Below are 14805 nucleotides of genomic sequence, written 5' to 3' on the forward strand. Positions count from 1 at the left end.
TCTAGTGAAGTCTGTGGTAACGGGCGCTCGGTCTACTCCGCATACCCCCCCCCACTCGAGGGCCAACTGCTGGGTTGGGGGCCACGGGGGCCATCCGGTCCCGCTGCCCAGGCTCGAGTCACAGGACAGCGTGGCCTTCCTGGGCTGCGGCGGGCGGGAGGCAGTGAGGGAGCCCGGCCCCCCTGCGGGCGACGCCGTGGCCGTCTGTGGGCTGCTGACCCCGCGGGGCCGTGCCGCTCAGCCACGCTCCCGTCGTCACGGAGATGTCTCGCCGCGTGTCCAGGGGAGGCTATTTCTGTCCAGGTCCTCCTGCCACCTGCTGAGTCACCCTCAGCCCTTGCTGACCACCTCCTCTCAGAGCCCAGGCGAGGCTCGCCGGCACCCAAGCAAACACTTCGCAGCTGGCGTCCCGGGGACCTGAGCTCAGCCCCACCCCACCCAGACCAGAGGAACCCCGGACTCCTTCCGGGCCCCTCACCCCCCGTTGAGGAGGTGCCCCCCCACCCCCGCCAGCGCAGGGAAATTTTAACTCACTGTCCCCTCCCCCAAGGGAAGGTGCAGTGTGACCACCCGTCTCCTCGGGGGGTCAGGCAGCCCGGCTTGCGGGTGTCAGGGGAGGCGCGGGGGAGGGTCGCTGGGGCCCTGCAGTGTGGCCGGAGCCTGCCAAGCCCCCCAGTGGCTGTGCTCTACCTGGTTCCATCCCCCACAGGGGACTCCGGCCCCTTCTGAGCCCATTGGTGTCCATTTTACGGGTGGGGAAACTGAGGCCCGGACGCAGGGAGGAGCAAAGCTTGGGCGTCTGCTCCTCTCTCGGTGTCCCAGAGGCAACAGCGGGGCTGCCAGAGGGGGTGCCCTGACCTGCCCGGGGCCCGCGGGCTCCCCCCAAGGATGTGGGGCCGGGAAGCGGGAGCCCGCGTGACAAGCCGCTCGAGTGGCTCCGGGGGAGCCGCCTGGTCTCAGAGCCAAGCCCGCCAGCTCCCAGCACGTGCTGACAAGGTGTGGGGGCCACACGGCCCTCGCCTCCCACCACCCCCCCATCCGTCTGTGCCACCGGCAGGCGGGCAGGCGGGCATGAGGACAGCTGTCCCCAAAGGGAGCGGCCGCCCTCCCCGCCCCCCCCCCCCCCCCCCGCGGCTCCGGAACCGGCTCCAGCTGGTGCAGCCCCGCCCACAGCCTCACACCCCACACCCCCTCGCCCCGCAGAACTCCCCCCCACACCCCCGCCGTGGGCCCACCTCTGTCTGCTCTCTCCCCCGCCCTTGCCCCTTCCCCAGCCATCAGTCCTCCGGGCCAGTCGTCCCCACACCCAGAGGCCAGGGCGCCCGGCCCTGTCCCTGGGCCCTGTGTCCAGCTGTCCAGACCCAGAGCGGGGACGAGGCCAGGCCTCCAGCTCACGGTGCGTGCAGCCCCTTCCTGCACCGCCTGGGGGGCCCTGTGAGTCATTCCCACTGGGGGGGGGCAGCACTGTGTATGTCCTTTATGTTCTGAGAGGCTGGGCTGAGGCCGATGGCCCCAACGGGGGTCACAGCCTGTCTCCTGCTCTGCTGGGCACCATGACCCTGGGACGGCACCTCGGGAGGCGGGGACAGACGCTGTTCTCCCCAGCCAGAGGTGGAAGGCAGTCCCCGTCACCAGGTGGGCCCGGCACAGGCATGGTGGCCCTGGTCTGTGTCCTCCCCCCCCCCACCCACTTTGGCCTCCAGGTGCTCTCCAGACTCCGCCGAGCCCCAGCTCTGGTCCGCCTGACTCCCTGCCAAGTCACTGCACCCCAGATGGAGGCGATGGCCAGCCCACGACCCATCAGTCCCAGCCACCCCAGACGCCCCAGGCCCCCGAGCCACGTCACAGGGGCAGGCACGAGGACCCCGGAAGGGCTGCGCTGCCCCTGCGGCCGACGGTGAGCAGGGGGCAGGCCGGGTGGTGGGCAACGGGCCCAGGAGCTCTGAAGCTGGCCCAACGCTGTTGGTCTTGGATGGTCCGAGGGAAGCCGTGGTGCCTGGGGCAGCGTGAAAGGGTTCTTTCACGGGCCTCTGGGGCAGTGACGCCGGAGACAGACAGGCAGGCAGCAGTGTCCGACCGTGAAATGGTAACCGGGAGCTTACCGGGGGCGGGTGGGGGGGTCTTCACAGGCACTCCGGGTGGGCCGTCTGCTGGGCGGGCCTGGGGGGGGCACGATGCTCGAGACCCCAGGCATTGAGGGATGAGCGGGGGCCGAAGGGGCACACCCATCAGGTTCCCGTCAGGTCCCTCTACAGGGGGGACTTGCAGGGTCCAACACAGCTAGGAGGGGGGTGGGTCAGGGTCTGCTGGGCTCTGGGGTGGGGGGGTGGTAAACAGAAGGGGCCCTACCTCCTGGAAAGTTCTTCCTGCGAGTGGGTTGCAGACACACTGTGCAAGAGGAAGAAACGTGTTCTGGGCTGCAGTCCCCAAGGGCTTCCCGAAGGAAGATCCCAGGTCTTTTCTCAGCAGCGTTGCACCACAGGGAAGAGAGGGAAGAGGGAGGGACCTGACCGCACACGCCCGCCCTTACAAGAGATCTGCTCTGGGGTGCAGCCGTGGGGAGACCGGCCGGGAAGGGTCTACTCGCCAGGGGAAGCATGGGTGGGCCAGGTGTCCAGCAGGGTCTCCTGTGGGAGGGGAGGCAGAGGCGGGAGACCCAGGCCTGCTGGGGATTCAAGACGGGTCTTCCACCCTGGGGAGCTTCCCAAGTTGCCCTTCTCCCCTGGCAGCTCAGGATGTGGGTACCGCCCTCTGCCCAGCTGGGCAGCCTGCCCTGGGGAAACTGCCTCGGGTGGGGCCCCACCCAACCTGGGCCTCGGTCCCCGCCTCCCAGCGGAGGGACACGGCCCTTCCCCGCCCTTCCCCAAGCAGCCCGGCTGCCCTTCCCGCTGGTGGGTGGCAACCCCGGAGAGCTGAACCGGAGCATCCCTCCCCCTTGACGGCTCCCCTGAATCTCCCCCAGCCATGGGGGCTTTGGGGGCCAGGACTCTGACTGCAGGCAGTTAGAGCACCTACTACGGGCCAGAGCCAGGGCCCCAGGGATGGGCGAGGGTGTCTCCGAGAAGGAGCCAGAATGCCCGTTGGGACGGGGTGGGGTGCTTCGACCAGACGCCTGCGGTGGTGTTGAGGATTCTGCGGCCACATCCAGGCCCGGGTGTGGGCCAGGCACCCTGCCTGGTGCCCACCGAGGCCCCTGGAGGCCCCGATCGGCACCCCCACAGGGCCAGTTCCGGCCTCACGTCCCATCTCTCCCAGACAAGGGGGCACAGCCTGGGCAGCTGTGGAGTTTGGGGCTCAGTAGAGGCACCTCTTCTCAGACACCACACCCCCCCATCCCCCCCCAGGCTCTGGCACGGATGGCGGCCCCTGGCCTCCTGCTCCTCCTGGGGTTGCCTGGGGGGGCCTGGCCCAGCCTGGGGCCGCCCCGACGGCCGTGTGTGCAGTGCTGCCCGCCCGCCTGGCCCCCCGCCGCCCCCGGCCCCTATGCCCGCAGGAGCGATGGGGAGCCGTGGGTGCAGCCGCCTCGCATGCGGCCTACCATCGACGTGTCGATTCTCAAAGGTGAGTGTGAGCAGAGCCCCCCACGCCCCCGCCCCTGAGCCCACACCCCTGAGCCCACAGGACTCCGCACACTGGGGGCTGGAGAGCCCCAGTCGGCTCCGGGAAGGCACCTAGGGGGGCCTGCCCCGGACTCCCAGCAGCTGCGTAAAGACGGGGAGCAGGGTGGCCCGAGGCCCCTCAGTCAGCTCACCCACCCCGCAGCGGCGCCCCAGGCCCAGCCCCCGGGGTGGGGGGGGGGTCCCCGAGCTGCGACCCCTCTGGAAAGAGGTCAGCTCCAGCAGTACTCACCCTGGGGCCCTGGGCGGCAGGTTGGTTGGACTGGGTTTCCAGCTGCCCAGCCCCTCGCCCGTCGAAGCCCGGGTCAGACCCTTCCCACGTGGCCATCGGCACAGGCCCCAGGACGGCCACGCCTTGGGGTGTGCCTTCTCTCTGCCCCGAGTGACTCTGGACCCCGAGCCTTGACCCGTGGCTTCCGCTGTGCCCCTGCAGGTGAGAAGGGCGAGACGGGGGTCAGAGGTCCCTCCGGCAGGAGCGGGCAGGAGGGCCCGCCGGGCTCCCGGGGCCTTCGGGGCCGCAAGGGCCAGAAGGGGCAGGCGGGGCTGCCCGGCGCCGCATGTCGGCGCGCCTACGCGGCCTTCTCGGTGGGCCGGCGCGAGGGCCTGCACGGCACCGACGGCCTCCGGGCCGTGCCCTTCGACACGGAGCTGGTGAACCTGGACGGGGCCTTCGACCTGGCCTCGGGCCGCTTCCTGTGTGCCGTGCCCGGCGTCTATTTCCTGAGCCTCAACGTGCACACCTGGAACTACAAGGAGACTTACCTGCACATCATGTGCAACCGGGAGGCCACGGCCGTGCTGTACGCGCAGCCCAGCGAGCGCAGCGTCATGCAGACCCAGAGCCTGCTGCTGCCCCTGGCCGCCGGTGACACCGTCTGGGTGCGCCTGTTCCACCGAGACCGCGACAATGCCATCTACGGCGAGCCCGGCGACCTCTACATCACCTTCAGCGGCCACCTGGTCAAGCCGGCCGCAGAGCTCTAGCGGCCCAGGGAGGGCCCCCCCAAGGCCCAGCCCCTGAGCCCCCCAGTGCCCCCCAGGCACTGAGCAGAGCGCCAGAGATGTGGCTGCGGCCAGACAGACTCGGGGCCTAGCCTGGAGGGGAGGGACACGATCGAGTGTTCACATCAACGAGTTCGGGACGAGACCTGCGGTCCGGGTGGCGTGGGGTGGGCCTGGTGGGCCGTGGAGGGGCGGGCGGGGTCTGCCCTTGAGGTGGAGCTATCTTTTCTGCCTATAAAGGGCCAAGAGAGGCACCACTGCTTCGGGGACATGTACAAAGCGTCCGCTGGCTGGGCACCGGGGAGGCGGAGGGGGGGTCAAATATAGGTCCCGCCCCCTCAGAGCTGACTCCCGCGAGAGGCAGGCCGTATCCCAGGGTGTGAGAGGGGGGCCAAGGCCAGAGACGGGATGGCATCGAGCAGGGTGGGGTGTGGGTTTGGACCGGGGGTGAGAGTCCTCCTGGGGGTGACACGGGCCCAGCTCTGGTGGGCGGATGTTCGGGGACTCCCGGCACCCCCTCGTCCGTTTGGATGGAGGAGGGAGATCAGACCTGGCTGTGTGCCAGAGCCCCGGGGGGGCGGGGCCCAGACCCCCATCGTCACATCGAAGTACGAGGCCCTACAGGCAGGGGTGGAGGTGGAGGGTGGCCGTGCTCACGCCAGAGGAGGGCTCCGTGCACCCCAGGGTTGGAGCCTCCAGGCTGCCCGCCCCCCACAGGCCATTCAGGGTCTGTTGCTTTCCCGGTGCGTGTCCCCCTGGCCTGGGCCTTCGGCTGGCCCCTCCTCTAGCCTCACGGCCCGCAGCGCCTCCCCGAAAGTCTTCCCGCAGCCGCCCCGCCCAGGCGAGGATCCTGGGGCGATGAGACCACGGAGGCCCCGGGTGGAGCAGCGTCTGGTCCCCCCAGAGCCGGGCAGGCTGACTCAGGTCCCGGCTGTGCTGAGGCGGCTGGAGCTCAGGCGGGCTGTCCTCGCAGGACACGTCAGAGCCTTGTAGAAGGAAGGTCCGTAGGCCCCTGGCCGGGACGCAGGACGTGGCAGAAGTGGCTGCTGGAAGGTCCAGACCCCTCTCTCCTGTGGGAGCACCAGGAGCAGGCGGGGTTCCCCCAGTCCACGTTCACCCTGGGCCCCAAAGAGCCCCCAGACCTCCAGGAAGGTTGGGGGGGGGAGGGGTCGGCAGGGATCACCGTTCCAGACACACAGGAACGGGCTCTTGTCCCAGGACAGACGGCCACACCTTTAACAAGTAGAGAAACTGAGGCCCAACAGGGGCATGTATGGTGCAGGGAGTCGGCTCTCCACCTGCTGGGCCACCCCCCCCCCCAAATGTGGCCCCAGGGGAAGAGGCCTCGCTGGGAAAGGTGCTGGGGACCCCTTTGCTGCCCACGCAGGGCCCGTCTGCGGGGGAGGGCCTCTCTGCCGGGATCCCACCCTGTGGCCGGGTCCTGAAGCCTCGTGGGTCCTGCCCAGTGGGCGTCCCGGCGCCCCAGGTGTGAGGCCCCCACACCCCCCGTGCGGGCCCTGCAGCCGGTCCTGGCCAGTGGGGAGCCCCAGAAGGAAGCTGAGCCCCAAGAGTGTGGGTTCCCGGGCCTCCAATGTGCCAGCCCAGGCCCCCCACACCCGGCCCTGCCGGAGACGGGAGGGACAGAGAGGCTGCGGGAAGCCAGACGCCCCGGGCCCCCTGACCCAGGATGCAAGCTGGGGACTCCCCTCCTGCCCTGACCGGGATGGGACCCCCGGACCCCGGCGTGCAGCAGGCCGGCCGGGCCAGAGGGAAGCCTATGTCTCCCCAGCTGGCTGCGTGACCTCAGCCCCCACTTCCGGCAGTGGGCGAGGAGGGCCTCGGTCAGGCCCCCAGGGCAGCCGCGGCCGAGAGAGCCTGTTGCCCGGGATGCCCGGGTCTGGGGAAGCCTGCTGACCCGGCGACCCCTCCTTCTAACCTCAGGGCGTGAATCCGGCTGTTCGCGGAGCCTGGACCAGGGAGGCACCGGGACAGCTCGGTGGAGCCTGGGGGGATAGGCCCTGCTCCCAGCTGCTGGCCCAGGAGGGCGTCTGATAACCTCTGGGAGTCAAGGCCACTACGTCCCCTGGGGACCAGGAGTGGGGTGCGTGGGGCGCTTCAGGGCCCTCGGGGGGGGGGCGGTCCGGGACAAAATGGCAGTGCCGATATCCCCCCTCCCCCAGGTTCACTTATTTGGAGACATGAACAAGCGGGACCCAGGGTCCAGTCACCATTTCCAAGCGACAAAGCTGGGACACGGAGCTGGGTGCCGGTGGGAGTCCGGTGGAGACCCCGACGGGAACAGCAAGCCTGTGGACTCGGGGTGACCAGGCGTGTGCATGTGCCACGAGAAGGCTGGAGAAGGCACAGCCCTGCCACGTGCCCCTGAGACGGGACTCCGGTCGCTTTATCCACGTTGGTCTGTCCGTTCCGCGGATTCCCCACAAATTCCCATTTAAAACATTCAGGTGAAATTCATAGAACGTGAAACTTACCATTTTGAAGCAAACAATTCGGTAGCATTTAGCACATTCACAGGGCAGCTCCACCACCATCTCCATCTAGTTCCGGAACTTTCTCCTCACCCCAAAAGGAGACCCCGTCCCCTCCCCCAGCCCCTGGCCACCACCGATCTGCGTTCTGTCCCCAGATTCGCCTCTTCTGGGGGTTTCAGAGAAACAGAATCACTGACCGTATGGCCCTTTGCGTGTTGTTCTGTGAGGTCGCATCCCCCGGGTGGGTCCACGCTGTGGCACCTGTCATGGCTTCATTCCCTTGGGTGGCTGAACCCCGTCCTGTCGTGTGGACGGACCACGGTGCGTCCATGTGAGCACTGGGGGCCCTGGGGCTTTCTCCACCTGTGGCTGTCGTGGATCGCGTTATCGTGAACGTTTGTGCAAAATCCACTCCCTCAGTGTTGTGGGCCAACCCTGGACACAACCTAGAAGGGCGGGTAGACGGGAATCTAGAACATTCTGAGACCCAGCTCTGCTCTGTGTGGAAACCGGGCCTGACCTGGGAGATACGGCAAGTGCCATGGCCACCAGGCAGAGGCCAAGGGAACCGGGAGGACCCAGGTGACCGATGTGCCAGCGAGGGAGGAGGCCGAGATGGGGACACCGCCACGTCGGGCACACCCCCAGTGAAGCACGCCTCAGGTGAGTAAAAGAGCCACCAGCAACACAGCCATTAAAAACATATGGGACACCCCCCCCCACAGTGGCGTTATTCCCCTCTAAAAGGGAGGGCCACTCAAGCCATCCGCGGATGACGAAAGGATGAGCAAACCGTGCTCCGTCCACACGATGCAATATTATTCGAGACATTCTGACACGCGCTGGGACGCGGATGGACCTCGAGGACGCCGTGGTCAGTGACATAACGCCTGTCACGGGAAGACAGTGCGGGTGCCCCTGGGGACAGAAGGAGACGGTGGTCCCCAGGGGCAGGGGAGGGGTGGGCACAGAGCTTCCGTTTGGGGCCGTGGGAGAGCTGTGCGGATGGGCGGCGGTCGTGGTCCCAAACAGCGGGGACGTGCCTCCTGCCACTGAACTGTGCTCCTAGAAACGCTTAAGGCGGGAAACTTCGACTACGTACGCTTTACCACAGTAAAAATACGTGAAAATATTCAGCTAATCTCTGGAAGGGGACACAACGCTCAATTTAAAAACCAAAGTGAGGGGCGCCTGGGTGGCGCAGTCGGTTAAGCGTCCGACTTCAGCCAGGTCAAGATCTCGCGGTCCGTGAGTTCGAGCCCCGCGTCGGGCTCTGGGCTGATGGCTCAGAGCCTGGAGCCTGTTTCCGATTCTGTGTCTCCCTCTCTCTCTGCCCCTCGCCCGTTCATGCTCTGTCTCTCTCTGTCCCAAAAATAAATAAACGTTGAAAAAAAAAAAAAAACCAAAGTGATGGGGCGCCTGGGTGGCTCAGTCGGTTGAGCGGCCGACTTCGGCTCAGGTCGTGATCTCGCGGTCCGTGAGTTCGAGCCCCGCGTCGGGCTCTGGGCTGACGGCTCAGAGCCTGGAGCCTGCTTCAGATTCTGTGTCTCCCTCTCTCTCTGCTCCTCCCCTGTTCACGCTCTGTCTCTCTCTGTCTCAAAAATAAATAAACGTTAAAAAAAAAATTGAAAAGAATAGCAAACGTGGCTCCACATCAGCCCTGAAGCCCAAACACAACACAGGAGGACACGTGAAACCAGAGGGCTGGACGATTCCTCCGCGTGGGAAGGACTGAGGGTGGTGCCTGGTCACACCTTCACACGTGCCCCTGGAGGGACCCAGGTGGACAGGCCCCGGCAGAGTGGCCCAGGGGGCACATGGAGAGACCCACCGTTCAGAGGGGCGGTGAGGCCACAGTCAGGTGTCAGAAGCAGGAGGCCCCAGGCAATGGCAGCCTCTCTCCTGTGACTTCTGTCCCCTCCCCCACTGCATCACCGGCCACGGGGCGGACCCCTGCGTGGCTCCAGTGACCCCTGGGCGTGCCCGCTGGGGGCTGAGTCGGGAGGGAGGGAGAAGACCCCGCAGGACAGGCTGGGCACCGTGTGGGCAGGGATCGGGGGCAGCTCCCCATGTCACCTGCACCCCAGGCCTGATGGCCACTGGGACACGGATGTGTGTGTGTGTTGGGCATCTCCCGTCCCCCCCACGTCCATTCCCCAGCTTCACCCTGACCCCTGTGGACCAAATCACCACCTCCCAGCATGTCTGGCAACGGGGAACCCAGCAGGGTACGGGAAGCAGGGAGGAGAGAGGGGCGGGCAGTCAGTCCGAGCTCTCCTGGCAGGCTGGCCACCAGGCCCCAGCTGCCCTGTGCTGAAAGAGGGCCCCTGTTTGTTCTCATAAGCCCGTCCTCGCACCTGTCACCACCCGCCACGCCAGAACGTCCCTGTATGAAGCCTTCTCAAACAACTCGGCGGGGCGGGCTGCCTTTCCCACCGACAGGCCGGGCCCGGGAAATGTGGGGGAAGAGTGGGAGTCACGGCGGGGTGTTGAGTGGGAGAGAACATGGCCGGGCCCCGCTGCTTGGCGATCGGTGTCCTCCAGCAGGAGAACCAGCCCATGTGGCCAGGAGGACCTGCCGTCTCCCTCCGGGGACATGCCTGCTCCTCCCCCACATCACGGGGCTACGGTCTGGGAGAGAGACTCCAGTGCAGGTGCAAACGTCGGGGAAGGGCTGGGCTGGCAAGAACCACATGCCTGTGTGGGCAGAGCCCCTGCCCCTCACCCCCCACCCTGTGTTGGGACCTGCCCAGGTGCCCGATGGTGCCCCTGGACCAAATGCAGAGTGGTCAGCGCTGTCTGCAGAGAAGCATCCTGAAGGAGGGGACAGGGCGGGCCTGGAGGGAGTGGGAGGGAGCCCCAGGGTGGGGGGGGCCGGGGTCCTGGGCAGCCACAGGACCTTTGGGTAAGGCCTCCAACCTGGCCAGAGCCCCCTTTGTTCAACGTCCTTTTATTCATTCAACAACCCCCCCTTAGAAGCCCCAGTGGTGCCGGCTGGCCCGGGCAGGTCAGGTCAGAGTGCTTGGCTGCAAGGAGGGGACATGGTGGTGTCTGGGACAGAGACCCCCGGTGGCCAGGGTGGAGGGGCCACAGACCCAACTGTCTTTCCGGGTCCCTGTCCCCACCCTTCCCTGGAGATCCAAGCTGTGCAGGGGCCCTGACCAGTGACCACTGAAGACTCTATTGTCTCCGGAGCACGTCACAGCTCTCTGTGCCCCCACGTTGCCGTCAGAAGTCCTTCCTGGTGTCTCCCCGTGGTCTGTCCGCCCTCCTGCGCCAGGACACCCGAGAGGGGGGCCCTTTCTGGCCCCACCCAGGGCACCCTAACATCGCTCCCGGTGGCAGGGGTTGGCCGGGGAGCGGCCGCCGCCGGCCGGGCCTGTGAGCACAGCCCCGGGGCCATCCGGCCTCGGTTTTCCTCCCTGTGGGGATACCTGTCCCACCCCATGCCCCGCCCGGCCAGGCAAACAGACCCCTCCTGTCTCTGCACCCCATCCCGGAGGCAGCCTCATCCTGGCCCCGCAGGCCGGATTTCCTGAGCAAGGTCACTCTGGGATCCACTGGGGCCCAGCAGCCAATAAAAGGCACCGATGCGTGGAGAGAGCTCATAAAGCAGGTCAGCCACGATAGCATGTTTGCTCTGTGTCCCCCCCCCCAACCCCTTCTCAGGGCCTGGGGACGCGGGGCCCGCCAGCAGCGTGGTGGCCCCGTGCCCCTACCCCGGTGTCCCCAGGCCCTCCTCATCTACCTGCTGCTCCGTTCCCACATAGGCTTGCGGGGGTGTCCGGGCCCCACCCGCACCCACGGCTTCGGGCACTGTCCACACTGGCCAAGCCTAGTTCCCAGAAACCACCCAGACCTAGGGGCCAGGGGCTGCCTAGAATCTTCGGGAACGTCCCATCAGGCCCGGGGCCCCACACACGCACATGCGCGCGCACACACACACACACACACATACACACACACACAGGCGCTCTGGGCTGGCGTGGCCCTGGGCGGGAGCTCATGATGTCAAATCAATCGGGAGGAATCGATTCGGGCAGAGATTTCCGAGCCATCTGCTCGCTCCCCAAAGTCATTCTGAGCAGATTCGCTTTGCAGCCAAAGCCTGGAGGAGGTCCAACTGGGGTGTGGGTGGCGGGTCGAATGAGCCTCAGTTTCTCTCTCCCAGGGCACCCTCCCTCCCTGGCTGCTGGCCACGGGGGGTGGGGGTTGGTCACCAGCGAGGCTCTGCGGCCCCTACCCGTGGAGGAGCTGCCCGGGCCCCCAGGAACCGAGCCCCCACACGCCCGGGGGCAGGGGCCCCAAACGAGCCCCCCCCCCCACTCCCCACACGCACAGGGCCGCCCCAGGCTGGCTCTCCCTTGGGCCCCGCTGTTTTGCACTTTCCCCGTTTTCACCTGCGTGTCCCGGCTCCCGCCTCCCGGGGTGCCTGTCTGCCTCCTCCCAGCCTCGGCTGACCCGCGAACCCAGATCGGCACCAACTTCGATCGGCTCCGGGGACAATATTTGCTTTGGGAAACAGTCAAACATTTATTCTCCAATTTATTCAGGAGATCGGTTGTCAAACACAAGCGGCCTCGCCACGCTCTTGCGTTTCCAGGCCTTGGCCTCTGTCCAGGGTCGGTGCGGGGCCGCGGGCGGCACCGACCAGGCCTCCCCCTTGCCCGGCATGGCTCTGCGGCTCCCCCTGCCCTCCTGCGGGTCGGAGGTCCCGCTCTGCGCAGACCCAGGGAGCGTGAGCCGGGGTGACACCAGGGAGGGCTGTCCAGATGGGGGGGGCACACAGGCCGAGTGAGCCCCCACGTTCTGGTCCTCCTTCCAGCCTCGGAGAGAGGCCCAAGGCACATGGTGCCCCGGCAGGTCTCGGGCTGGCATCTTCTCCAAGACCGCACCGCCGGCTCGGGGCGGCGGCGGGAGGGGGTGGCGTTTCTGGGGGTGGAAGGACCACTCTAGTCTGGGGATGGCAGAGCTCCCCAGGGGTCTGGCATTTGCTGGCATTTGCACGCACCCACACAAGTGCCGCCTTCCAAGTGACTGCTATTTGTGCTGGGAGCTGCTCCCCCCGCTGCTATCTGGAAAATTCTCCTCTGCTGCTCTCGTCCCCCGTCCTCTCCAGGCCAGAGCTCTCACCAAAAGCAGAAGAGGTGACTGTGGGTTCCTGCCCCCTCCCTAGGATGGCCTCTACCGATGCCCTAGGGACCCTTTGCACAGGGCCCCTCGGGACACTTGTGTGCCCCCGACCCGGGGGCCCGGGGGCCCGACCCTCCACCCCCAATTCAGCCGCTTTGCTCGCTGCTCCCCCATCCCGGTCCCGCCACGGAAGCCTCGGCCCCCAGCCCGCCCCTCACTGCCCCCCAAAGCATGACTGTGGCCAACCAGGAAGGGAGATGCCGTGGCGGGGGTGGGCAGCCGGCAGCTGGGGGTCTCCAGGACGAGAGAGCCCCGCAGTCCCAGCCGTCCCCTATGGGGCCCCGGCCCACCCTCCCCGCACACAGCCGCGTTCCCTCTGCATCTGCCACCTCCAGAGTCAGCACGGTCACGGGCCCCGGGCAGTGCCGGGGGGCAGGGGCCCGAGCCCAGCACCCTCGGGCGTCTTTGTTTTCACAGACTGACACTTGACCAGGTGATGCAGGGCTGGTGTGACGAGGTACATGGGACCGCAGGGCAGAGGCAGGGAGAGCAGTCACCAGCTCACGCCAGCGGTCACTCCCCGGCCCGGCAGGCTGGCACGAGCTGGGGGCAGGATAAGGTCGAGGCGCCCTGAGCACTGCCGGTGACACCCGGTGTCTCCCACCCGCTCCCTAGCGTTCCAGGAACCCAGCCTCTATGGCGGGAACGGGCTGGGGGGGTGGTGGTGACAGCTCGTCCCTGCAGGGCCACCCACGGCCTCGGCCCACACAGCTGGTCCCCGCACCACACAGAGCGTCCGGGCCACAGGGAGTGTGGGGCACTCAGCAGGCCCCCCCCCGAATCTTGGGGTGGGGCTCTGCTCAGCAGGAAATGCAGGCCGGGCGGGGGGCAGGGGCCACCTGGGGCCACGCCGGCCCTCGGCGCTCACAGCCGGCTGGTCTGCATGAGCCCGTTGGCTCGGAGCCGCGCGGCGGGCGTCGTGGCCTCCCGAAGCCGGCCGCTCTTGTCGGCCTGGGGCTCCGCGGCCTCCGCGTCCTCGGCGCCGTAGCCCTTGCGGAGGCACAGAACCTTCCGGAAGCTCTGGCGGAAGTTGTCAGAGAGGAAGCCGTAGAGCACGGGGTTGGCGCAGCTGTTGGCGTAGGACAGGACGACGACGAAGAAGTAGGGCGCCCGCGGAGGCGGGCTCCGCGGGCAGGACGAAGGCCAGGTTGACGATGTTGACGATGAAGAAAGGCAGCCAGCAGCCCGCAAACACCACGACCACCACCACCACCATGCGGGTCGCCTTGCGCTCCGAGCGCCGCCGCGTGGCGCCCACGCGCACGCCCGACGCCTTCACCTTGACCACGATGAGCAGGTAGCACAGGCAGATGACCAACAGCGGCCCGAAGAAGCCCAGCACGGAAGTGTAGATGATGAACACGGCGCCCCACAGGCCCACGGGCTCCGGCCAGCTGACGTTGCAGGTGTCCCAGCCCTCCTGGATGTCCGCAAAGACCACCAGGGGCAGCGACATGAGCAGCGGAGAAGGTCCAGACGCCCGCGCTCGCCAGCTTGGCCACCCGGGGGCGGCGCCAGCGGGCGGAGCGGATGGGGTGGACGACGCCAGGTAGCGGTCCACGCTCATGACGGTCAGGCAGAAGACGCTGGTGAACTGGTTGATGCCGTCCAAGGTCATGACCAGGCGGCACAGGACGGGGCCGAAGGGCCAGTAGGAGACGGCGTTCTGCGTGGCCAGGAAGGGCAGCCCCAGCATGAGCAGCACGTCAGCCACGGCCAGGTTGAGGATGTAGATGTTGGTGACTGTCTTCATCTTGGCGTGGCGCAGCACCACGTAGATGACCAGAGCGTTACCCCCCAGCCCCACCACGCACACAGCAGGTACAGCACGGGCACCACCACGGCGCGGGCCCCCGGCGAGGCCGCCGGCCCCGCCAGCGACCCGTTGTGGCCGCCCGTGCCGGGGGCCGCCGCCGCGGAGGCGTTCCAGCCGGCCAGCGTGGGGACCGGGAACAGAGGCTCCATCGCGGCCGCTGCGGGCCAGGCGGGGCGAGCGCGGGCACGGCGCGTCCTCTCTGCAAAGACAAGGGAGGACGCGGGGCGATTACCGGCCGAGGTGTTTCCTCCCCGGGCCCCGCCCGCCCGGGAGGCGCAGGATCTCCCCTCGGCGGGTAACACGATTACTCACGTCCAGCTCGGCTGCGGCCGCGAGTCGCATTAAGCAAATTGTTTGGAAAACAAGCCCAGAGAGGAAGGAGCAGGGCGCTGGCAGCTCGATGGCTTCCAGAGCCCCGAGTATCCCTATGCCCCCCCAACTGCCCGGGGGGCAGCTCCCCGCTGGGCCTCTGCCCTCCTCCAGTCGGCTAGGGCCTCCTGGGGCCTGGGGGTGGTGTCACGGTCCCCATGGCGCAGCAAGGAGGGGACGGCGCAGGGCGGGTGCAGAAGGACGGGGCAGTGATAGGGAGGTCGGGACGGCGGCCGGGCAGGCCAAGCCCCTCACACCCGGCTGAGGCCGGGCATGACACCTGCCGAGCCCTGCTCTCCTGGGTGACCCCACGGCC

General features: G+C 67.6%; 2 protein-coding genes across 2 annotated transcripts; one reads left to right on the forward strand and one right to left on the reverse strand.

Annotated features, from left to right (window-relative positions):
- Window positions 1-1972: 1972 nt before the first annotated feature.
- C1QTNF8 (C1q and TNF related 8) lies at window positions 1973-4601 on the forward strand. The gene is made up of 3 exons (XM_047097889.1): window positions 1973-2086; window positions 3345-3561; window positions 4051-4601. The coding sequence occupies exons 1-3, from the start codon at window positions 1973-1975 to the stop codon at window positions 4599-4601; spliced, it is 882 nt and encodes a 293-aa protein (XP_046953845.1).
- Window positions 4602-13168: 8567 nt separating this feature from the next.
- On the reverse strand, window positions 13169-14269 carry SSTR5 (somatostatin receptor 5). Its single transcript, XM_053722206.1, is given in 5 exon segments — window positions 13169-13408; window positions 13410-13766; window positions 13768-13850; window positions 13853-14122; window positions 14125-14269. Coding segments are annotated over 5 exon segments (1095 nt in total).
- Between the last annotated feature and the right edge of the window lie 536 nt (window positions 14270-14805).

Source organism: Lynx rufus, unplaced genomic scaffold, assembly GCF_022079265.1.
Source record: "Lynx rufus isolate CCGP_SWC_20201006 ecotype Redwood Valley unplaced genomic scaffold, mLynRuf1.p SCAF_43, whole genome shotgun sequence".
Taxonomy (NCBI): domain Eukaryota; kingdom Metazoa; phylum Chordata; class Mammalia; order Carnivora; family Felidae; genus Lynx; species Lynx rufus.

Excerpts from the sequence above, each read along its gene's own strand:
- C1QTNF8 (XM_047097889.1), top strand. The coding sequence starts at position 1,973 with ATGGTCCGAGGGAAGCCGTGGTGCCTGGGGCAGCGTGAAAGGGTTCTT. Across the intron at positions 2,087-3,344 it reads CAGTGTCCGACCGTGAAATG|GCTCTGGCACGGATGGCGGC; the intron begins GTAACCGGGAGC and ends ATCCCCCCCCAG. Across the intron at positions 3,562-4,050 it reads CGACGTGTCGATTCTCAAAG|GTGAGAAGGGCGAGACGGGG; the intron begins GTGAGTGTGAGC and ends GTGCCCCTGCAG.